Genomic DNA, 26019 nt, shown 5'->3' with positions numbered 1-26019 from the left:
TTTGTATATGGACCGGGGGTTGGGGATATATGCGTGTGGAAACAGGGGGATTGGGTGTTGGGCATGTGTGCATAGTATAATGGTTCTGATTCTTTATACTTTCTTCTGTTGACGGTTCTTTATTGGTTGGTTTTATTTCTGAAAATAAAAATTGATTAAACATAAATGTAAGGCACAGACATGTGTAACTTGAAACCAGTGTAACATAATCTAGGCAGTGGCATAGCAAGGGAGGAGGGTGGATCACCCCGCGCGCCGTCTTCACACATGGCACCGACACCAATGCCTTTCCTCTTCTCCACTCTCCGTGTACCTCTTTAAATGTTTGCTGGCGCGAGCAGCATCTGCCACTTGCTACTCGTGCTGGTTCCTTTCTAACGTCACTTCCTGGTTGGGGGACAAGGATCTGACGTCAGAAGGGAGCCAATACTGGCATGAGCAGTGGGTGGAAGATGCTACTCATGCTGGTGAATATTTCAAGATGCACACTGGGGGAGAGGGGGGTGCTGAAGCAGCAGGGAAGTGTGGGGCACCACCACCCTGGACGTCAATCTCCCTCGCTATGCCATTGAATCTAGGTACCCAGGTATCATTTTAAAAAGGGTTTTTTTAAAGGGCTTTGGCTCTGGGTTCTAGTTGTTAACCTTCCCTCTATATGTTTAATTGCACTGTCAAATATTAAATATGTATTCTTTGAACAAGATCAGTTAGAAAGACTAATATTAGATAGCGTAGCTAATGTTGGATCAACAGATGTGGAATAATTTGCCACAGAATTGAAAGAGAGGTTGGGACTAGTTTTTCAGTGGTGGTTTTCCTTTCTATAATTTAACTTAATGGGTTCATTCCTCTCTTCCTTGACGTGGACTTTGTATTTTATTTAATCAGTGTTTATTGGACTTGTTTACAAATTTAAAAAAGGAAAAAAATATATATCATTTTTAAAAAGCTTTCATTATATGGTATTGGGGCACCTAAATGGAGGTGCTCCCATAGAGCTGGATTTTGAACTGATGTGGCCTTTAACCTAATCCCTGTGTTCGGGACTATGATCCATAGGGGTAGTGGGGATGAATATAAATATTGGTCAGTGATTGGACTAGAATTATCCATTTATCAGGTATTCTGCCAGTGGAGGTCAGCAAACTTTTAAATGTTGACCACTGCGGGCTGAATTAAGACCTGATATTCAATGCTGGACCATGTCTGGATACTGGCATTGAATATCCAGGGCTATGCAGGGATGTGCTGGTCCTGACTAGTATTCAGCTGGAACCCACATGAGACACTTTTGTGGGCCTTGGCTGAATATTAGCTGAGACCCACCCACTATCGATTCAATACCTCTTCCCTCCCACCTATCTGAATCTAATTTACTCATCCCCAAATAGATCCCCCTCACTCTCTTTAGCTTTCCTTCCTGGACCTACCTTTAAGATTACTGGTGGTCTAGATGTCCAGCAGGCAGGATAGATACCCATTCACTCCTGCCCATCATGGTTTTAGCTTTAAAATGGCTTTCATGACCTCTAGCAACAGACTCACAGAACTAGTGCTAGTACTTATGTTACTATGTTACTACAAGAATGCCATTAGAGGTTACAGCAACCATTTTGAGCCTGGAGCCGCAATATGGTAGGTGAAAAAGATGTGCAAAGTGATGTACTTGGGGTGCAGAAATCCAAAAGAGCAGTATGCACTAGGAGGTGAGAAACTAACATGAATGGACCAGGAGAGAAACCTTAGGGTGATTATATCTGAGGATCTGAAGGTGGCAAAACAATGTGGCTGTTGCTAACTTAATGCTAGACTGCTTAGAATAAGGAATAAGCAGCGGAAGAAAGGAGGTGTTGATGCCCCTGTGCATATCATTGGTGAGGTCCACTTGGAGTATTGTGTCTAATTTTGAAGGCTATCGTCTCTTCAGAGACATAAAAGACTTGAGGTGGTCCAGAGGAAGGCAACAAAAATGGTACAGGGTTTTTGCCAAAAGATGTATAAGAAGTGACTAGAAAACCTGAATAAAGGAAAGGAGAAAGGAGAGAGCGAGCGACCAGAGACATGATACAGACATTCAACTTACAGGAAACTAAGCAGTTTACTAAAAGAAACAGGAATCATTCTGAATTGCCTAGAGAAAGAAATCCCTCCCTGAACTGGGAATATCTTCTTAAGTCAGAGAATTGTAAATCTCCCTACCTGGAAGAGCCAAGAAACTGCTTGCTCCACAGAAATAGTAAATACTTTTCCAGTTCTGGAGGGGGGAGGGATAACTAGGAACTATCTAACCATCAGAGTTCACAGTTGCACGGGGATAGAAATCTAATCCATCCTTGCTGGTCCCTGCTAAGATCCATTCCAACCCTGCAAGTAATCTTTTCCACCCCTGCCCATGAACATAATCTTCAGAAGTAGTTATTTCATTTACACTCCCCCCACCACCACCATTTTATCAATCTGTGCTGCCAAGAGAAAATACTTGAGTAACTGATTGCAAACCGCTTAGATAACTTTGATAGACAGTATATAAATACATAAAATAAACATAAATAAACGCTGAGCCACTCATAGGATCACGCGGCTTGGCAACACAGCTTGATAAAAGTGTGTGTGTGTGTGTGTGGGGGGGGGGGGTTATGCTACTGAAGTACCTTAGAGGCTTAGGCAGAAACCCATTTAGAAAGTATGTATTCTTCCCAATTAACATTTCCACATAAGCAAAGGTACTTAATTAATTTGGAAATATTAATCGGGAAGAATACATTATTTGCAAATGGGTCTCTGCCTGAGCCTCTAATATAAATATAATATAAAATATAAATACTCTATCTGATGAGGATCCTCAATCTCTGTCAGCTGAAGACTTCCAGAGGTGGCCAAAACTCATATTTACCAACCTGGCAGGCAGCAACAGCATCCATGAGCAACAGATGCTGTCACAACTGCATCATTGAGCCACTGAGGTGCCTACCCTTACTTCAGCTGCCCATTTACTACAGCTTCAGAAAAATGCTAAAGACCTATCTCTTCTCTGTGTGATTCATAAGTTGCCTAATCCACTTATGTCTTCTATAATCATAATATAACCAAACTATTACTCATTATCATGACTATAAACTACATTAAATCCTAGTTGAAAATTGTGTGATGTGTATATATATATATATATATATATAAACCTCTCCCAGAGACATAGGGAAGGTAGAACTAAAGGACATAAATTGAGGTTGCAGGGTATTAGACCTAGGAATGTCAATACATACTTTTTCATAGAGAGAGTAGTTGATGTCTGGAAAACTCTTTCAGTTGGTGGTAGAGTCAAAAACAGTCAAGAAATTCAAAAATACATAAGATAAACACAGGGGATACCTAAATAGAAAAGGGATGGAAACACAACATGGTTTTTGAGGTGTTGTGCTGTGCAAGAGTAATAGGAACTAGGCTAATGCCAGACAGATTTCTATGATCTGTATATAGCAAATGGCAAAAGACAGATGAAGAATTGGCAACTCCAGTATTGTACGAGGTCTGTTCAAAAAGTTCCAGGCTTATTTTCTAAAAATTTTATTAAACTATCTTACAACTTATTCCATTGAGTCCCCTTCAAAGTACTCCCCTTCCCTACATATACACTCTTCCCACTGTCGTTTCCACTTTGGGAAACAGTCCTTAAATCTGTCTTCAGAAATCGCCAAAAGTTGCTGTGTCGAATTTTGCTTTATGTCTTCAATGGTGTTGAATCACTTTCCTTTCAGCAAGGATTTAAGTTTAGGAAACAATAAAAAGTCAGCAGGGACCAAGTAAGGAGAGTAAGGTGCCTGGGGAAGAACTGTCATTGTTTTTTTGTGTAAAATTCTTGAATTTTGACAGCAGCGTGAGCGGGCGCATTGTTGTGATATAGGAACAATGACTCCTCCCTCCAAAGTATGAGCCACTTCTTCCTGATTCTCTCACAGAGTCGTTTCAGCATTTTCAGTTAGTAATTTTTGTTGACAATTTGTCATTGTGGCAGAAAATCATAGTGAATAACACCGTGACTGTAAAAATAAAATGTTAACATCACTTTGACTTTAGACAAAACTTGCTGAGTTTTTTCAGTCTTGGCAATGTTTTGGTTCTCCATTGAGATGACTGAGCATTGGTTTCTACGTCATAACCATAGACCCATGTCTCATCACCAATTATCAAGAAATATTTTATCTTCATTTGCTTGCTCAAGAAGATTCCGATAGATCATGTTCTTCTGGTCGTCAATCATCAACAATGGAACAAACTTTTCTGCAATGTGAGACATCACCAACTTCTCTGTTAGAACATTGTAGCATGAACAAATGGAGATATTGCATTCCTCTGCCAATTCTCTAACAGTTAGTTGCCGATTAGGGTGCATAAGAACTCTCACTTGATCAACATGATCATCATCAGTTGACATTGATGGTCTTCCAGTTCTCAAATCATCTTCCACTGATTCATGACTACTTTTGAAGCATGAATACTATTCAAAATACCTTCCACAATTCATGATATGTTCCCCCATAAGCCACTTTCAACATTTCATGTGTTGCAATCTTACCCAATTTAAAGCAGAACGTCACGCTATAGTGCTGCTCATTGAGGTTGCACATGATGAAAAATAACGATTACGAAAACACACTTTCACAAAATTTGCTGTAGCTCAGAGATTAAATATCAACAAATGTAAAAAATGAGGTTACTCATGAGGTTTCAAGCTACTCAGCATCGCCCAGTGCATCTCAAAAGAACTTCCCATTGGTGCACAATTCAAACTGTCTTGAAACTTTTTGAATAGACCTTGTATACTAATTATCATCATTTGACAGTATAATAGTACATGATGGCATGGTCCATCCAGTCTACCGAACAGTCACATTTATTATAAAGGTAATGTTGAACCAACAATCCAGTATATTATTGCATTTTACTTGCTAAGTTCCACTATAAGATGTCTTCCCCTCCCCCTGAGATATGCAATACTTAGATAATACTTGCACCTGATCCATCCTTGCTATTTTCATGGTTCAGTCCATAAATATGGCTGTCGCAAACTGGCCTTACTTCTCTAGCTACTGAGGTGCCATCAAAACTAACTCTAGCCCCTCCAGATCTATCTTCCCACAAACGTCACACAGATTATAGAAGTCCGTTTGGAATGAGCTATACTTCCCCACTGCTGGAGTTGCCATCAAAGCTATCCTGCTATATACAGGATACAGATAATAGAAGTCCGTTCGGTCTCAGCTTCACTTACCCACTGCTGAAACTGCCATTTAAGCACAACTCCTGCACATCGAAATTAAGTTATAGCTGTTGATTTGTCAAGTTATGTTTCAATACTATCCCTCTTTCTATTTAGGAATTCTGTGTGTCTATCCCACACAATTTTGAACTCCGTCACAGTTTTTGTTTGCACCACCACCACCAGGAAGGCATTTCAGGCATCTACCACCCTCTCTGTGAAAAAGTATATCTTGATGTTACTCCTGAGTCAGCCCCCCTACAATCTAAATTCATATTCTCCAGTTCTACCACCTTCCCTTCTCTTGAAAAAGTGTGTTTGTATATTTATACTTCTCAAATATTTGAATGCCTGTATCATATCACCCCCCCTCCTAATTCTTCTTTCTCCAGGATGTATATGTTCAGGTAACCAAGTCTATCCTCATACGTCTTGGGGTGCAAATGCCATACCATTTTCATTGCTTTCCTCTGAACCACTTTGTCTTTTTACAATCTTTAGCAAGATATGGCCTCCAAACCTAAACAAAATAATCTAACTGGGGCATCACCAATGACTTGTACAGGGGCATCAACACCTCCTTTCTCTATATAGGCCAGCATTCCTCTGGCCGCGGTCACTGCCTTGTCACATTGTTTCATCACCTTGAAATCTTGACACCCATCACCCCAAGGTCCCTTTCCTGAGCATGTATTTATTAATCTCTCTTCTCCTATCTTATTTATATATACAGTGTATGTATGTATATATATATTCTAATTTTCTTAGATCTCTTCTTATGGTTTTTACTCCCTCTGGGGTATCCATTCTATTGGCTATCTTTGTGCCATCCACATAAAAGCAAACTTTTCCTTCAAAACTTTCACCAATGTCTCTCACAAAGATATTAAACAGAATCGGACCCAGTGCCGACCCCCGAGGCATGCCATTATTCACCTTCCTTTCCTTTGACCAAATTCAATTTACCACCACCCTTTTGTCGCCTATCGGTCAACCAGTTTCCAATCCAGTTCACCACTTCAAGTCTTCTCAGCTTATTCAAGAGGAACCATGTCAAAGGCTTTGCTGAAATCCAAGTATATTACTCCAGGTCCTTGGTTATCCAGGCAGATTCATTTGGCAAGATTTTCTTTTGGTGAAGCCATTTGGGCTCGAATCCTGCAACCCTTTAGATTCTAGAAAGTTAATTATCTTTTTCTTTAACAGTGAATCCATAATTTTTCCTACCACCAATTTGAGGCTTACTGGCTTGTTTCTTCCCTGTCCCTTACTTTTGTAAAGAGGGACCTTATCCGCTCATCTCTAATCCTGCGGAGCCTCTCCCGTCTCAGAAGATGCACATGAGAGTGCCGTACAACTCAAGAGGGAGGAGAAGACATCTTAAATAGCAAGTTATATAATGTAAGCAATACTTTGTTATAACATTTACAGCCTAATTCTGTAAAAAGTGTTAAAAAATGCACATGCAAATTTGTGCATGCAATTAAATTCAATAATGATTCAATTAGCACAGATAATTGGGATCTTAACAAACAACTATTGGTGCTAATTAGAATTAATAAAAAATTTATATGTATATTTTTAGGCACAGGAGCCACAAATAAATTTTATCACACTCTCCTCGCAGGCATGAGGAATAATACAATGTTTCAGTTATAATAAATGGCTATGCCTAGGTGTGATTCCCAGCACCAAGCACTATTCTATTAAAACCTATCTCTGAGCACCATTATGTACTTTTTTGACACCATTTATAGAATCTAGTTCATATTATCCTAATACTCCCTCATATTCAACTGCCTATATTAATTACCGTATATACTCGAATATAAACTGGGATTTTTGGCCCAAAAATGGGAGTCCCGGTTTATATTAGGGACAGCGCCACCCTCCCAGACTTATTGCAGGCTGCTGCCAGGCTCTGCACCCTGCCTCCCTCCCTGCCCTGTCCGTCGTAGCTGCTCTGCCGATCCTTGGTGGTCCAGAGGTGCAGTGGGCAGGAGTGAGCTTTCTGTGCTCCTACCCCTCTGCTAACCCGGTAGGTGGCTGCTGTGAGTTGTGGTTTCTTCAGCCGCTGAGCAGCAAAAAGCAGGAGCCTCTTTGGCACTGCTACTCAGTGCTGAGCGGCTTCCTGACTTGCTCCCGTGAATTTTCGCGAGAATTTGCAGGAGCCAATCAGAAAGCCGCTTAGCGCCGAGCAGCGGCGCCAAAGTGTGCTCCTGATTGGTGTTGCTCAGTGGCTGAAGAAACCACAACTCACAGTGGCCATGTCTGCGACCGACTAACCGGGGTAGCAGTGGGACAGGAGTGCAAAAAGCTAGCTCCTGCCTGCTGTATCTCTGGACCACCAGGGATCGGCAGAGGAGTTACGATGGACAGGGCAGGGAAGGGGGAGGCAGGTGCAAAGCCTGGTAGGGAGGGAGGGAGGAAAGGAAGGGGGGCTGGATGCAGAGCCTGAAATGGGAGAGAGGGGGCACTGGGTGCAGATCCTGGCAGGGCAGGGCACTTGCATATTAAGCTGCCCTACTTATATTCAAGTCAACCATTTTTCCTCCTTTTTGAGGGGAAAATGTGGGGGTCTCAACTTAATATTCGGATCAACTTATATTCAAGTATATACGGTATTTATTTGATTTATTGAGATTTATTAACCACCTTTTCATGAAGAGTTTCATGCAAAGCAGTTTACAATTCATTGAATAGTAACCAGGTACTTTTAAGTATTTTCCTTATCTGTCCCAGCAGGCTCACAAGCTAATTGTGGTACCTGGGGTAATGGAGAGATTAAGTGACTTTCCCAGAGTCATAGGGGGCCAGCTTTTCAAAATGATTAGGGGTGCTCAACTCGACACAAATTACCAAGTCCATATAAAATAAATTAAAGCATGGAGGGTCTTGTTGGGGGGTCAAATTCTCTTTGGGGAGGAATCAGAATCAGAGGGAGGGAGAGAGATAGGGACCAGGGACCTATTCAGGCCCTACCCAGGAATTATGCAGATACCAGCTGATATTCTGTGCCAATGCCTGGATAGCTAAGTAGACAAAGATAGGGCAGATTTGTGTGTGGCCCTCTGAAGTAGGTAGACATTGGCACTGAATATCGCCATTGCTCAAATAAGTGCCAGCTTCACCCAGATTCTATCCCTGTAACATCTCTCTCCTGCTGGATTTAGGATAGCCAGTTAGTGTTGCTATTCAATGCCACTAGTTGGTTATGTATTGCTGATTATCAGCAGACAGCTGGCTAGGAGCCTCTCCTCCTCGGTTAAATCACTTTTTATACTGACCCCTTAGTTCAGTGATTCCCAACCCTGTCCTGGAGGAACACCAGGCCAATCGGGTTTTCAGGCTAGCCCTAATGAATATGCATGAGAGAGATTTGCATATGATGGAAGTGATAGGCATGCAAATTTGCTTCATGCATATTCATTAGGGCTAGCCTGAAAACCCAATTGGCCTGGTGTTCCTCCAGGACAGGGTTGGGAACCGCTGCCTTAGTGAATTCCCTACCCCTTGCCATTAAGAGGCAATTCATCAGAGGGCATGAACTGCGTTAGCATGTGCTAATGATTAGAGTGCACTAAAAGCTAAAGATGCCCACAGGAATATAATGGGCATGTTCAACGTTTAGCACATGCTAACCATTAGTGAGCTCTAAAGCGATTATCACCCTTTGATGAATTCTTCCCTAAATGGATAACTTTTTGGACTGCCATCAGCCCACATGCAAACATGGCTCACATTTATTGTATATATTTGAATATAAACCTAGATTTGGTGGCCAAAAAATGCACAAAAATGGGGGTCTCGGTTTATATTTGAGTCATCCCCCTTTCAGACCCATCAAAGGTCTCTCCGTGGGCCTACCTTAAGCTCAAGAGCAATCCTCCTATGCTCCTGCCCTGTGCAGTCTCACTACTCGGAATGGCTGATGTAAGTGACTACTACTGCTACTTATCATTTCTACAGCGCTGCACATTAAAACATTCAAGAGATAGTCCCTGCTTAGTAGAACTTACAATCTTGGTTTATATTCAAGTCAACATTTTTGGGGGGAGAGGAAGGTTATCCTCAGTTTATCATTGGCTGGATTTATATTCGAGTATATATGTATTTAGAAAATATCAGGTGATTTAAACGGCTCAATATTATATGACTGACTGTATCACTTTTTAAACAACACAGATCAGTCAATTACATATTCATTGACCACTGGTAAATGTACGAGTATAGTTAGCTTTACATATCAGGCTAATAGTGGCCTTTGTTCAGTATAGCCGTATCTGTTAAAACATAACCAGATATCTCCAAGATTCAAATTGGCGGAGAAAGACTTGTCTGGAAGCATTGGATGATAGCAGGAATACGTATATTAGAGGATGTTATTTCTAATGGTAAAATGCTTGAATTTTCACAGTTGCAGCACAAATATGGCCTTACTAAATCAGAAAGTTTTAGATGGTTGCAACTGAAGCATGCCATTCAGGCGGGGTTCCCTGACTGGAAAAACCTTAATAATCAATATAGTCTGGAGTTCCTATGTTTTCAGACAGACTTCTTGGGTTACCAGGCCGCTCAGTGGTATAAATTATTAACTGGACTTATTAAGAAAAAACCAAATACAGGTCTGAGAGACATTTGGAGCATTGAGATTAAGCATCAAATTAATGCGTCTCAATGGCCACGAATTTGGTCTTGGAGGATGAGATGTACAGTGTCGGCATCCATGAGACAAACTTGTTTTTTTCTGTTACATATAGCTTTATGGACCCCTGTTCGTTTATAAAAATTAGATAGCTCTAAGTCTAATGAATGTTAGCACTGTCATCTCGAAGCAGGGACTTTAGATCATTTATTATTCTATTGTCCATTCATTATGAATTTTTGGAAATCAATTTGGGACCAAATTAACTGTTTATTAGATAACCCTGTGGCATTATCATATGATACTGTGCTGTTTGGTATGGCAATGAGAGCAAAAAGTCAGATATCTACAAATAATAACAAATTATTACTTATAATGACTGGGGTTGCCATTCAACAAATTACATATAATTGGAAAAATTGGAATAGATTAAATTATAATTTTTGGTGGAACTCCTTATGTCATATTTATAAAATGGAGAGACTTATTGCAATACAACAGGGTTGTTTCAGGAAATTTCAAGATATTTGGGAGCCATTAACAAAGTATTGTAATGATTAGAAAAATCTTGTTTCCCTTAAATTTACAAGTTCAATTATGGGGTGGGAGGGAGGGTATTTTTATTGTTACATGTTGTATAAGTATTGGTTATATGATAGATAAGGGTGGGGAGGGGGGAGATAAGAGTATTATATGTATCATTGTTGATTATTAAGTGATATATTTATGGTTATTTGTATGGCTATGTTATCATACTTATAAGTTTAAAAATGAATAAAGATTAAAAAAAAACAAACAAAAAAAACAACACATAACCAGATAACTTATTCAATCCATGTCTAATATATATTTTAATTTTTTTTTAAACACTGCAGTATTTTTTTACCTAATTGTTTATGTTTAATTGAGACAGCAATTGTTAAATAAGCATGAATGTGTCAGTTTCAATTCTTGTAGGAATGCATGCCCATTTTACATACTTTGTGAAATGAATAATTAATATCTAATTAGTTTAATGAAAGTAATATACAGCAGATGCAAAGAAGGCCCTGTAGAAATTTAGTATAAATTAGATATCATGTGGTTTGGTCAAAACAAGCTTGTAGGTAAGCATTAAAACAGTGGACACATAGATTTGCCATCAATGACTTTCATTTATCCAGGGAATAGCTTAATCAAGTTTGTTATTGTTATGTGTCACACTTCAAGCTGTTCAGTTTTCACAAATAGACAACTTGGGATTTGAATCCTGATTTGTAGCATTCGTTCATCATCAAACTTTCATGTTAACAACTGCTGTTTTAAATATAGTCGGCAGCAAAATTAAATATTGTTTACTGTAGTTTTGTAACTAAATGGATTACAAAACTCTTTAAATTACCATATATACTCAAATATAAACTGCGATTGTGAGGTCAGAAAAATGGCCCAAAATGGGGGTCTCGGTTTATATTCGAGCCACCACCTGACCACTTGGTACAGCTGTCCTTTTCCTGCTTTACTACAGGGGCTTCCTCCCCTCCGAGCCGCTATCCACAATATACGCGCCATCCCCAGAGCCACTATCCACATACATGTCCCCATACTGATCCCCATATACCCATTGGTGCCACTGCTGCCGAATATTTGCTGACCTCCATGCACCGCCTAGAGCCGCTGACCTCTTTACACTCATGGATTGTACTGCTGCCCATCTGCTGTATGTTGCACTGGGCGGAGCCTTGTGCATCTGTGTATGCTCAAGGCCTGCTGGCTCCCACCTTCTCTCAGAATCTCAGAGGGGGCGTGAGCCGGTAGACCTTGAGCATGCACAAAGGCTCAAGGCTCCACCTGATTCAACATTCAGAGGATCACTGCAGCAGAACCTACGGGTGCATGGAGGTCAGCGGCTCTGAGGGTGCATGGAGGTCAGCGACTCAGGGGGTGGGGGCATGTATTGTGGATTGCGGCTCCGGTGTGTGTGTTGTACATAGTGGTGGCCCCCTATAGGCATGATAGTGACCAGTGGCGTACCGGGAGGTGGAGGGTGTGGGGGAGGGGAGGTGTGCTCTGAAAACTGGCGCCAGTGTCAAGAACCTCTTCTGGGCAGCAGCAGCAGCAATGTTCCCAATTTACTGCTCTTGGCATCGGGCTTTTCCCTGTGCTAGGTCCTGCCTTAATGGAAGCAGGAAGTAGACGGAGCCCGGTAGAGAGGAAGGCCCAATGCCAAGAGCAGCAAATTGTGAAGGTTGCGCTGCAGACTGGAGGATGACAAAGAGAGAGACGAATGCTGCATCCGATTGGGGGGGGGGGGGGGGAGAGAGAGGGAGGGTGAAGGAACATCAGGGAAGGAAGAGGAGACAAAAGATAGATGCCAGACTTGGGGAAAGAAAAGATAGAAGGAAAGGAAGGAAGGGAAGATGCCAGGCTTTGGAGGGGGAGAAAGAGATGCCCGGGCATAGGGGGAGGGAAGGGAAGGATACAGAGATGCCAGACCAGAGAGAAAGGAGGGAGTGAGGGAAAGGAAAGAGAGGAGATGCCAGGGAATGGGGGGGGGGGAAGGAGATTGAGATGCTATGGGGGGGAGGTAGGGAAGGATATTGAGATGCCAAACCATCAGGAAGGGAGAGAGGGAACATAAGAACATAAGAATTGCCACTGCTGGGTCAGACCAGTGGTCCATCCTGCCCAGCAGTCCACTCACACGGTGGCCCTTAGGTCAAAGACCAGTGCCCTAACTGAGACTAGCCTTACCTGTGTACGTTCTAGTTCAGCAGGAACTTGTCTAACTTTGTCTTGAATCCCTGGAAGGTGTTTGCCCCTATAACAGCCTCCGGAAGAGCGTTCCAGTTTTCTTACTTCCTTACATTTGTACGGAATCTATCCTCTTAACTTTAGAGTGCCCTCTTGTTCTCTCTACCTTGGAGAGGGTGAACAACCTGTCTTTATCTACTAAGTCTATTCCCTTCATTATCTTGAATATTTCAATCATGTCCCCTCTCAGTCTCCTCTTTTCAAGGGAGAAGAGGACCAATTTCTCTAATCTCTCACTGTACGGCAACTCCTCCAGCCCCTTAACCATTTTAGTCGTTCTTCTCTGGACCCTTTTGAGTAGTACTGCGTCCTTCCTCATGTACGGCGACCAGTACTGGACACAGTAATCTAGGTGATGGCGTACCATGGCCCGGTACAGCAGCATGATAATCTTCTCCGATCTGTTTGTAATTCCCTTCTTAATCATTCCTAGCATTCTGTTTGCCCTTTTCGCCGCCGCCGCACATTGCACAGATGGCTTCATTGACTTGTCAATCAGTACTCCCAGAGCATGGAGGGAGAGATAGACGAAAAAGAGATCCCAGGGCATGGGAAGCAGATGCCAGACCATGGGATGGAAGGAAAGGAGGAGGGAGAGAAACCAGAGCATGAGGGAGGGAGTGGAGATAGAGAAAAATAGAAAGAACAGAGAAAGAGGGTAGATGCTGGATGGAATGGAGAGTGAAGAGAAGATGAGGAAAGCAGAAACCAAAGCTTACAAAAGGTAGAGAAAATATATTTTTCTGTTGTTTTAGAATAAAGTAATATTGTAGCTGTATTGATAAATATTTATAAATAGAAAACGGAAATAAGGTAATCTTTTAATTGGACTAATTTTAATATATTTTTTTACTGACTTTTGAAGATCAAGTTCCCCTTCCTCAAGGGTTTTGCACTAATAAAAATATTTAATGTTAAAAAATATTGCATTAAACCTTATGTCAAGGATGTCTGGTCTTTGTAGATTGGCTCACCAGGATTACCCAATTTCTAATCTCGGTTTATATTTGAGTCAAACGTTATTCCTCCTTTTTGGGGGGGAGGGTCATCTCAGCTTATATTTGGATCAATTTATATTCGAATATATAGTAGTCTAACATGTTAGCTGTGATAAAAATGCATGTGACAATTTTATTTCTAGGCTATCACATATATCGCCTATATATATATTCTCTCTCTCTCTCTCTCTCTCTCTCTTTATATATATATATATATATATATATATATATATATATATATATATATATATATATTTATTTATTTATTTATTTATTTATTTATTTATATAATAAACTGCTTTATTTAAGAATGTGGTTTAATTTCACCTGTATATACAGCTGAGAAATATGCTTATATATATATATATTTATATAGGATGTGTTGATTCAATATCTTCATGGTAGCCCAGGAAATTCTGCCTGGAATGCAGTTATGCACAGTCTATGGGCTCCTATTATAAAGATGTTTAGTGGGGGCCACAGTGGTAACTGCCCCAAAGCTCATAGGGTTTTAAAGGGCTTGGGGACCATTGCCATATGGCAACCACATAGCATACCTTTGTAATTTTAAAAAATCATGTTAAAGGAGCATAAATGCACCAAGACCTTTACCCCTCCTCCAAGGACAAAAATATGTAATAAACCTTCAAGATTTTATGCTTAATCCTTTTCCACCCCAAAATATATAGTATTTACATTTCTATTTGAAGTTATACTTTTCTTTATTCCACTATGTAGGTTAATAAAATCACAAGACCTTTTGGATAATTTTACCCTGATAATATATAATAGGGGCTGTTTTGCTAAAGTACAGTAAAACTTTGCACTTACTGAATATTAAAAGTAAAAATTAACAGCATATACAGTAAGTGTGAAGTCTGTGTATTATTAGGGATTTTCCTGTATGTTTCCATACAATATTGGAACCAACAGACAACAGTGGAGGTTCAAAGACAATATTACACAGAAAAAAGTTTTTGATTGTGTATTAAATGCATTTAAAACATGGATACACTTACCACCTCCTATTTAAGAGGTGATAAGTGTATCCGTGTTAACTATATCAGTGACCATCATGCACTACTGTGAAGTCAATGATTATTCCCATCCCATGACACCAATTGCCTGCCTGTAAGGGAGTTTATTGGACACTGCCACTTCACCATAAGGATACTCCCTCACACTGTCAGAGCCACCTTAAAGCCCATATCCTGTCCATGGGGAAAGTGATACAGGAGGGGTGGAGTCAAGAGGGCATGATCCAGGAAGTATATAGTTTTTGAAGTTAGGGTTCCCAGACATTCAGGAAAACCCGCACATATCCTCTTTATCAAGGACTATGCGTTGGTGCCCAATATTATTTTTTTTAATAGAGGAATCTGTCTGGATTTAGTCGGCTCTTCCAACTCCCTCCCCCATGCTGTAAATGAATCTTCGTGCAGCCGGCAGCAGCAAGGTAAGTCAGCTGCCACCAGCCTGCCCCTAAAGCCTGCTCTTTGGAATGACTTCCTGTGCTCACGTGGTTGGTACTTGCAGAGAGGCGGTTTCCGGGGCAGGCTGACAGCAGCAGGCTTACCTTGCTGCTGCTGCTGGTTACCCGAAGATTCAATTACAGCGGCCGGGCCCTGAGAAGAGGTAGGTGGAGTAGGGAGCTAGAGAGGTCATGAGAGGAAGCAGCATCAGAGCAGGGAGGGGAGGGGGCTGGAGAACAGCATGAAGGGAGGGTGAAAGAATATGAAGAGAGGGATGGGCGGGGGGGGGGCTGGAGAAACAGCATGGCAGGAAGGAGGAGAGCTGGAGAAACATTATGGAAAGAAAAGAGTGCTGGAGAAAAGAGCATGGAGTAGGGTAGTGCTGGATGGGAGGGGAGACACAGAAACAGGAGGAAAGGAAGTTAGAAGGAGAGAGATGGGCACCCGTATGGGGGGGGGGAAGAGTTGAGATTTGGATAGGGTTACCAGACATCTGGATTTACCTAGACATGTCCTTTTTTTAAATGACTGTCTGGGTGTCCAGATGGTTTCCTGGAGTGGAGGATTTTGTCTGTGTTTTGGACTTACTTTCTCCAGTCCAGCCCCCACTCCTGAGTCAGATTTGGCTACAGCTTCAGTGACAAGATCCTTCTGACATCAGCCTGAACTGAAAGCTTTCACTCTGCAGCACTTTCTGTTCCCGCTTAGGTGGGACACTAGAGGATGAAGACTTCTGGGGCAGGCCGACAGCATAAGGATCTCATCATTGAAGCTGTAGGCTGCCAGCTGCCCAAAGTTTTTAAATTACAGTGCCGGAGAAAGTACTAGGGTCAGGGGAGACTCACAAGAACCAGACCCGATGGGTGGGGGGCTGGAGAGAGAGAGGCTGTGCTGGGGGGGGGGTGTCTAGGGGGAGGCAGAGGTGAGGTAGGGTACCATGGGTGGGAGAGGGGTGGGGCAGGGTCAAGCATCCTCTTTTTTTACTTAATATGGTAATCCTAGGGCTGGAAGAAGGGAGAGCGAGAGAAGCACTAAAAGGGTACAGAGGATGGAAAGGGGACCAAGGAAATGGGTGGTGCCTGGGAGGGGCTGTGGGTAGAGTATGGATGGGGTCATGTGTCCTCTTTTTTTGTCTTCACATATATGGTGACCCTAATTGAAGTTTGCTAAATCACTTTTGCTAACATGCATTCTGCCCAATGAGGTGGCTAGTTTTGGATCTGGCATTCTGCACAGGTCTGCACAAACAGTAGAAGAAGAAGGAATCCCCAAAACAACTATGAAAGGAGATCCAGCTTAGTCAAGTATGTAACCAATTGAATAGGAAAAAGTCTGCACAGAATCCACTTCGTCATGATTAAACATTAGTATACTTAATTTCTGTCTTCCCTATCAATTTTAGGGCACAGACTATAGAAGTCTGCCCACCACCACCAGCCTCTGATATCTGTCAGTCAACCAATTTCTAATCCAGTTCACCACTTTAGGTCCTAACTTCAGCCCATTTAATTTGTTCACAAGCCTCCTATGCGGAGTCATGTCAAAAGCTTTGCTGAAATCCAAATAGAATACATCTAGCAATATGCCCTCACTCCAAGTCTCTGGTCTCAGGTATAAACAAACATGAGTATGTGTGTTGGGTTATGCGTTGTTGTGCATTTTGCAAAGTATACAGGGAAACCCAAAACCTTGTGCAGCTCCACTCTGGGAATACCTGTACATATAAAAAGTACAGATAAGATCAGCTCCTGCATATGAATACTGTCGTAATGGGATGGATGCAAGCATGTGCACTTACACTAGCCATAGAGGTGGCGTAAGAGTGTTTTCATAAGTTCCAGTGATATGTGCATAACTTATAGTATTCTGCAAGCTATGCATACTGTGCACTCTGTATAGACACTGCCTCTGCACATGCTCACTTACAAGCAACACACTATTGAAGATATTGAAACTCTTTAGAGAAGCTGAACCTGTTATATTTCCTTTTGTACTTAACTGGCTTGTTCCCACTTTTCTCAGAAAGACATCAGAGATATCCTGACTCCAATACTCATAGAGGCAGCCTATCATCTTGGGGATCATGTTGTAAAGAAACGGAGCACAGAAGAGTTGCCACCTCTTCAACCCATCCTACAGCAAGGAGAAGGAAAAGACAATGTTATAAAAAGCAAGGTAGGAAAGTTAGCGGCTTTCATGCAATTTGGAATTTCAGTTGATTCTATTTTAAAACAATTTTTGAAGTTTTATAAAGATCTATATTCTTCTGAGCCTTATTTAGATAAAGAAAAGGAAGGAGTCAAATTTTTAAATTTAATTGAAGGACTGAAGGTTCCTGATCATATAAAAGAAAAATTAGAAAAACCAATTTCGATAAATGAATTGCAGATAGCATTGAGGTCCCTTAGAGTTGGATCCGCTCCAGGTGGTGATGGTTTTACAGTTGAGTTTTATAAATCATTCCAAATTACCCTGTTGCCATATCTGTTAAATTTATTTCAGTCTCAACTAAATAAAGGTTGTATTACAGGTACCATGGCAGAATCGTTAACCATAGTTTTGTCTAAGCCAAATAAAAATCCTTCAGTGGTTTCAAACTACAGGCCTATTTCTTTAATTAATGTTGATGGAAAACTGTTAGCTAAAATTTTGGCTATACGTTTGGCTAAAGCTCTCCCTTTTACTATTGGAATGCACCAAACAGGATTCGTTGCTCAAAGGCATTCTTCTAACAACACTAGGCTTGCATGTCATATGCTGAATTTGTCAAAAGCCTTAAATGATCCGGTTTTTTTGTATCTCTTGATGCAGAGAAGGCCTTTGATCGTGTTGAATGGACCTTCATGTACCAAGCGTTGGCATGGTTTGGTATTGGCCCAGGATTTATACAAATGGTTCAAACATTGTATAGTTCCCCTGTTGCTAAACTGTACATTAATAACAATTTTTCAGAAGGCTTTAGGTTGCAATGGGGGGTTAGACAAGGTTGTCCCTTATCTCCTTTGCTTTTTGATATTGTTTTGGAACCCTTGTTATTAGCTATTCAGCAAGCGGAGGAGATTCAGGGTATTCCCTATAAGGATCGAGATTATAAGATCTCGGCTTATGCGGCTGATATTTTGCTCTATTTAAGGAATCCTGAGACAACCATTCCATGTTTACTTAAAATGATTGAGAAATTTGGGAAATTTTCAGGTTATAAGATAAATTGGTCTAAATCAGAAATTCTTCCACTCAATGTACATTGTACAAAAGGTTTGTTTGATTCATTTCCTTTTCTTTGGAAGGAAGACAGAATAAAATATTTAGGCATTTGGATTAAAAATACATTGGATGAAATAATTAAAATAAATGAAAAATCGTTATTGCAGAAGGTAACGGAAATGTGTGAGCAATGGAATCCTTTACACCTTTCTTGGTGGGGGAGAGTCCAAACTATTAAGATGATGATTTTGCCTGTGGTTTGTTACCAGATGGGTATGTTACCGATATATTTTCAAGGGTCCTTTTATAAAAAATTAAATAGCATTCTGTTAAAATTTATTTGGCTGGGTAAAACTCCTAGAGTGGCTTTGGTATCCTTACAAAGATCAATTTCAGAGGGAGGGGTAAATTTTCCAAATTTTTATAGGTACCACCAAGCCTATATTTTGCGCCAAGGTATGTATTGGATCCTCCCAGAACTCATAGAAAAACTCCCAGACTGGTTATGGTTAGAATGGCAACTCATGTCTCCATTGCGCCTGTGCCATGTGCTCAGTATCAAAATGCCTAGCTATAGTAAGGACAACAGAATACTAGCCGATACATGGAAAACTTTACGGTATGTAAGCAATTTAACAACTATTCCAATTTACAAATCTACAAATCAATCTATATGGGTAAACTCCAAGATTCAAATTGGCAGAGAAAAGCTAGTCTGGAAGCATTGGATGGTAGCAGGAATACGTATATTGGATGATGTTATTTCTAATGGTGTTATGCTTGAATTTTCACAGTTGCAACATAAGTTTGGACTTAATAAATCAGAAAATTTTAGATGGTTGCAACTGAAACATGCCATTCAGGTGGGGTTTCCTGAGTGGAAAAACCTTAATCATTATAGTATGGAATTTATGTGTTTTCAGACAGACTTCTTGGGTCACCAGGCCGCCCAGTGGTATAAAGTATTATGTGGATTTACTAAAAAGAAATTAAAAACTGATTTAAGAGATATTTGGAGCATTGAGATTAAGCATGAAATTACTGCACCTCAATGGCCACGATTTTGGTCTTGGAGGATGAAATGTACGGTGTCTGCATCTATGAGACAAACTTGTTTTTTTCTGTTACATAGAGCGTTATGGACCCCTGTTAGGTTGCAAAAATTAGATAGTTCTTTGTCTAATAGATGCTGGCATTGTCATCTAGAAGCAGGAACTTTAGATCATTTATTGTTTCATTGCCCATATATTATGAATTTTTGGAAATCAATTTGGGACAAAATTAATAATTTATTAGATAATCCAGTGGCATTATCCTATGATACTGTGATATTTGGTATGGAAATGAGAGCAAAAAGTCAGATTTCTGCTAACAACAATAAATTATTACTAATAATGACTGGTGTTGCCATTCAGCAAATTACATATAATTGGAAGGATTGGAGGAGATTAAATTATAACTTTTGGTGGAATTCTTTATGCCATATCTATAAAATGGAAATATTTATTGCTTTACAAAGGGGATATTTTAAGAAATTTCAGGATGTGTGGAAACCATTAACAAAATATTGTAAGGATTAAGTAAAATTATTTCCCTTATATTTATCAGTTTAGGATGTAGGGAGGGGGGTATTTTATTATTAAATATATTATATAATAATGGAATGTATGGTTGGGAGGGATGGGAAAGGGGAAGGGATAAAAATTTATGTAATGTACCAATGATTGTTTATAAGTGATGTATTTATTGTTACTGTGAATGAATATATTTAACATTTAATGTAATTTTGAAAATGAATAAAGAATTTAAAAAAAAAAAAAAAGTTCTTCAGCTAACTTGTGATTGTGCAGCAGGACAGAACCCACAAATTGAAATACTCCTGAACTTTCCAGATTGAAGACTTGCAGCATAGTATTCCATTTTTTAAATATCTATATTAAACCAGTCTTTTCACCATATACACCAGTTCAACGAATTTAGTTTTGAAATATTTAGAAGTAGCAATAGTAGAAAGGAAATAGAGAACTTGATGAATGTGATTTATGCATTGTAAACCGCTTGGATCCTATTAGGCCGTTATGTGTTATATAAAGTTTTTAATAAACATAACTGGTATACTTATAGTAAAATGGTGTGTAATGAAGTCGATTTCAAACTAACAATGGCCTCCCTTTCCAGAAAAGCAGTTTTCTCAAAGGATTAGAAACCTGAAGTCTATCAGATGCTCCACAAACATCCCATGACTATGAATATCTCCTGAGAACACCACTCTCTTCTATTTTATCCAACATGGTAGCATATTAATGAAGAGGAATAACTGTTAACATACACTAATTGCCTTGTTAAACACATGGCCCCTAATTCTATAGCAGTGCACTTCAGGTTAAATGCCATTTGCATGTGTATATTTATAGAATACTAGCACATGCAAGTGCATCTGTACACATATGCACATAAGTGCTAGTTGTACACATAGCAAGTCTATGGTGTTAAAGTTGGTCCTCGAGGGCCACAATCCAGTCAGGTTTTCAGTATTTTCCCAATGAATATGCATGAGATCTATTAGCATACAATGAAAGCAGTGCATGCAAATAGATCTCATGCATATTCATTGGGGAAATCCTGAAAACCCGACTGGATTGCGGCCCTCGAGGAGGGACTTTGACACCCCATAAGATACATGAACTAATAGAGCCCCTTAGAAATGAAGCACTGATTGCTTGTCACTGACAAAGCGGCATTATTTTGAAAATCATGGCCATGTTGCAAGTAGGTGCCGGAAATGTAGGACATGGTTTTACAGACTTACATTTCCGGCAGCTACTTTTAATGAGAATAGCATCCATAGAGGCTCCTATGTCTACTTCCTGTGTAAACCATGCCTGCTTTAGACATAAGCACCGGTAGGCGCCTCTATGGACAGGAATAGGATGCCATCATTTATAGGCACTTTCAAGCACCTACATTTTTTTAAAATTAGATTTTAATTGGTTTTAAATGACACAATTACTGCACTGTTTGTTTATTACTAATTAAAATAAGTTAAGTTGCGGTAGGACACCTACCACCATCTTATAGTGTACTATAAAGAATTTGGGACATAGGATATAAATGCAGAGGGGTTTATACATGGGTGGAGAATGGATAAGGATGACATTTACATGCGCAACATACAGGATATTGTAAGTTATGTACACATTGCTATATTTAGGCCCTCTTTTAGTAAGGTGCGCTAACCGATTAGCATGCGCTAAACACTAATGCGTGCATGTTAGTCTATGGATGTGCTAGCGTTTAGCGTGCGCTAATTCGATTAGTGGGCACTAATCTGTTAGCTCACCTTAGTAAAAGAGGGGGTTAGGCACACACATTTGCACCTGTCCAAGGCCAGACTTTCTAAATGTAGGTGTCTTTCTGCCAACTTATACTAGTTTTCTATAAGCACACTTATAGATGCACTATCCATGGAAGTGAGTACCTATATTTTGATGCCCACTTAATGCTTACTTAATGTGGAATTTCCTATTGTGAATATTGAATGAGCATGGATTGTATTGTGTTGGTAGCATGGATGTTGTTACTGCATGATAATTGCTGATATGGTGGATCATATGATGCCAGCTGGGATATGCCAGGTACCAGGTCTAAATACCAATATCTATCATTTTGGCCTTAGACCTCCCTATACTTCCTATCAACAATTTGTTTTCTTCAGTAGATTTTAATTCATTTTGGCTTATTTTAAATGTTCAAAACCAAATCTACTAGCAAGGAAGCCTTGTAAGTCTGTAAATGTTAAATAAGATGGAGACAGGAAAGAGGATGATGCGTTTATTTTAAAGAAGTCATAAATCCTATAAGAAATTGTACAACAAAATGGGTTTTGACAAAAAAAAAAAAAAAGAGTCATCCTTCTATGTTTGTCAGGCTGATACAATTCTTTTCTTTTCTTCATGCACAGATTGCTTTTGCCAGGTTTTGTGCACAGGAAGATTGTTCTGCTGACTTGCAGGTTTCCGGACAAGTTGTTTTCCCAAGGTAAGTAGGATCTTGCTTTCAGTTTAGTAAGAAAAAATATCACAGGAGTTGTTTTGAGCTGTTCACAGAAATTATGCAGTAAAGGTAAGGGAGAATTATATTAGGTAAGATAAAAAAAAAAAAGAGCTACATTGGGTAAAATCCTCATCTGAAGTGCCAGTTTACATAGGACATGGAGGTAGGAACTAGACATCATTATTGGAACATTCACAATTCCCCCAGCATTTTATGAAAGACTCATCAGAACGGGGAACCTTTTATAAAATAAGTATATAGGCCCTGGCAAAAATACATGTGTATCCTGCCCTTTAAAACCACGGGCTAAAAATGCACTTTTGCAGAATACATAAAAAAGGAAATCTTCCTTTTATATATATTCTGTAAAATGCATTGCCAGCCTGTGATTTTAACTCGCCCTCCCCCTCAGCACCGATGCGCCCCCCCCCCCCCCCCCGTGCCGATGCCCCACAAAAGGAAGGAGGGATGCCAACTCCCTCCTGCCATCCCAAACCCGTCCTGGCCGGGCCTGTCCTGGCCCACCTCCCTCCCTGTAGCTTAATCTTTTCCTATCGTGTGTCCCGGATGACGGGACATTCCAAAAAATGTCATTGCCATCGTATGTCCCATGGCATGGGACATACAGTACACCTTCTACCTATCATTTGTCCCATCTATTGGGCCATTGTGTTTACAATAGCTGTAAATGATAACGGTGAATAATACAAAACTTTGCTAAAATAATTACGACTGGAACCAGCGTAACATAAAATTTATTACGATAGGAAAAGGTTAAGCTAGGCCAGCCAGTGGATTGCTATGTTGATTTTTTGATTTTAGCCACAGTGCTTCTTTGGTTTCTGTTGGATTATTTTCTCTGTGGATTCTCCAAAGTCAATCTCTTTGCTGTTGTAATTATACATGGGCATGCCAATTTTCATGACTTTCATGCATAAGTTCCAGTAAGTATACATATAAGAGGCATACAGTCTAGGTAGTTATACATGTATATGTATTCAGTGAAAGACCAAAAACCTGAAACCTTATAGAAAGTGCACAACTGCCCTTTAGATATGTCATGGAGAAGGTGCAAAAGCCGATGAGAAAAATTTTCAAGACAAACATGTATTCTAAACTAAACTAATACCGCATCCTCTCCACAATCGTAGAGCTCGGCACGGTTTACAAGAGTTGGGAGAGAAAGGAACTCCAATAAAGGTTAAGGATATAGTGAGAAGAACATTTGGAGGGCTTAGGATGCCAAAGTATTACATTTTTTAAAACAGCTAGGTTTTCAGATGTTGGCGGAAGAGTTGGAGAGAGCTCAGGATCAGAAGGGGGGAGGTAAGGTTGTTCCAGAGCTCAGTGAATCTGAAGGGGAGGGAGGTCCCTAGTTTTTCTGCACGGGAAATGCCTTTTAATGAAGGAAAGGATAGTTTTAGTTTGTGAGTGGGTCTGGTGGTATTATGATTTATGGAGTTCCAGGAGAGTGGGATAAAGGGAGGGAGGATGCCGTAAAGGATTTTGAAAGTTAGACAGGTGCATTTAAAGTGGACCCTGGCGTTAATCGGAAGCCAGTGAAGCTTGGACAGAAGTGGTGAGACATGATCGAATTTACTTTTTGCGAAGATGAGCTTAGCCGCAGCATTCTGGATCCGCTGAAGTCTATGAAGGTTTTTCTTGGTAAGGCTTAGGTAAATTGAGTTGCAATAGTCCAATCTGGACAGGATGATGGATTGTACGAGGATGGTAAAGTGATTTTGATGGAAATAGGATTTTACTTTCCTCAGCATGTGAAGGCTGAAAAAGCATTTTTTTGCCAAGGAATTGAGGTGGTCGTTGAAAGACAAAGTAGAGTCGATGATGATGCCCAAAACATTGCTTGAGGACTCCAGCTGCAGAGTGGAGCCAGAGGACAGAGGGATGGAGGTGGGAAGTTGGTCTAGTTTTCGGCCTAGCCAAAGTAGTTTAGTTTTGGACTCATTCAGTTTCATTTTGACAGTATGGGCCCAGGACTGAAGGTTTGTTATACAGGAGGATATGTTCTCCGAGAGGTTGGTAAGGTTTGGGTCGGTCTCGAGGAGGACTAGGATATCGTCAGCATAAGTGTAAATTGTTTCTAGGGGGGAATGGATGGAGGAGTTTAAGGGAGGACATTTTTGTCCTCCCTCCAAAACCACACCCATAACACAACTTCTTTGAATTTAGACATGTGCATAGGTGCATATATACATGGAGGGGCATAATCGAAAGGGACATCTAAGTCCGTTTGCGTCCAACTCGCAAGTCGTCCAAAGTTAAAAACAGCTTATGACACATTTTCAAAAAATACGTCCAAAACTTTTTTGTTTTGAAAATCGTCTAATTATACTTCCTGCCGATCTGATCCTCCAAACCGCTAAAACATCTATTTTATACCACATTTCCATCCAACTTTTCTTCCAAGTCAAAACACCTAGAACAAGCCCTGTTGGATGTGGGAGGGGTCTGCAAAGTGATGGACTGCACACCCAGACATGGCACCTAAATAGTGGGGTACCTTACAGGGCATTGCTGTGAACTTCACAAAAAGGTGCCAAGTCATCATCTCACTACAACTCCCTTATAGATCATGGTGAGCCCCCCAAACCACCTCCAGAATCCCCTAGACCCATTTATCTACCATCCCAATAGCCCTTATGGCTGCAGAAGCCACTTAAAGGGCAGTAGAAAAGGGTTTTGGGGGTGTTTAGGGGAGTGCACATGTTTAAGTTTCAATGCAGTGATTACATGGGCTTATGGGCATGAGTCCTTCTCTCTATGGGTCCCTAACCCACCCCCAAGATGACTTAAGCTGCCTCTGTGCTGGATGACTAGGCTTTCCTATGCCAGGCGGCCAGGTGATGATGGTCTGGAGGCTGAATTTTAAAGGTGTGATTAATATTTTTATGAGGGAGGGCATCGGTGATCACTGGGGTAGTGTGTGTGGGGGGTCTGTTTTATGTGTTTGCAGTGTTTATCTGGTGACTTTAGGTAGGTTTTTGTGACTTAGACCATGTTTTAAATGGTCTAAGTCACAATGTCCAATTTCCGTCGATACTGGGCTGTATAACTTTCGGTTATACATGCTGTACAACCCAACTCTTGCCCTCGACACTCCTCTCGAAATGCCCTGTTTAGCTTTGGTCGTTCAGTGGCACTATGTAGGCCTAGGTCATTTAGAAATACGTCCAAAACCCGTTTTTATTATCGGCACTTGGACGTATTTGGGAAATGTTCGTCCAAGTGCCGACTTAGGAAGGTTTTTGGACGTTTTTCTCTTTCGATTATGAGCCCCATACTGTATATGCAATCTATACATCTACATGCCACACTTTACACATAAAGATGCCATCCAAGTCTTCTAGAATGACATCTTAGTGTTGTTGCTAGCAGCACACACTTCCTACCAAGAAGATATAGAAAAGGTCAACTCTGAGTGTGGTAGAATCACGATGTAGTTTCTTTATAGATACAACCACTATTAACAAAGTTGAACAGGTCATAGAGAATGACACGGGGACAGAATTTGTCCCCGTCCCCATGGGAAACCTTCATGTGTCATTGTGTGGTGTGTTTCTCAGCCTCAGTCCTTCT

At 40.5% G+C, this 26019-nt stretch overlaps 1 protein-coding gene across 1 annotated transcript in view; it reads left to right on the top strand.

The window, feature by feature from the left end:
- ITGA4 (integrin subunit alpha 4) overlaps positions 1-26019 on the top strand; it is a 207264-nt gene that overhangs the window by 110245 nt on the left and 71000 nt on the right. Inside the window, exons 16-17 of the mRNA XM_033943950.1 lie at positions 17188-17340; positions 22331-22407. Coding sequence (XP_033799841.1) covers positions 17188-17340; positions 22331-22407 — 230 coding nt within the window. The remainder of the gene's footprint in view (positions 1-17187; positions 17341-22330; positions 22408-26019) is intronic.

The sequence above is a fragment of the Geotrypetes seraphini genome, chromosome 5, assembly GCF_902459505.1.
Source record: "Geotrypetes seraphini chromosome 5, aGeoSer1.1, whole genome shotgun sequence".
In the NCBI taxonomy this organism is placed as follows: Eukaryota; Metazoa; Chordata; class Amphibia; order Gymnophiona; family Dermophiidae; genus Geotrypetes; species Geotrypetes seraphini.
The sequence above is the reverse complement of the archived record's forward strand: the minus strand, read 5'-3'. Positions and strand labels throughout refer to the sequence as shown.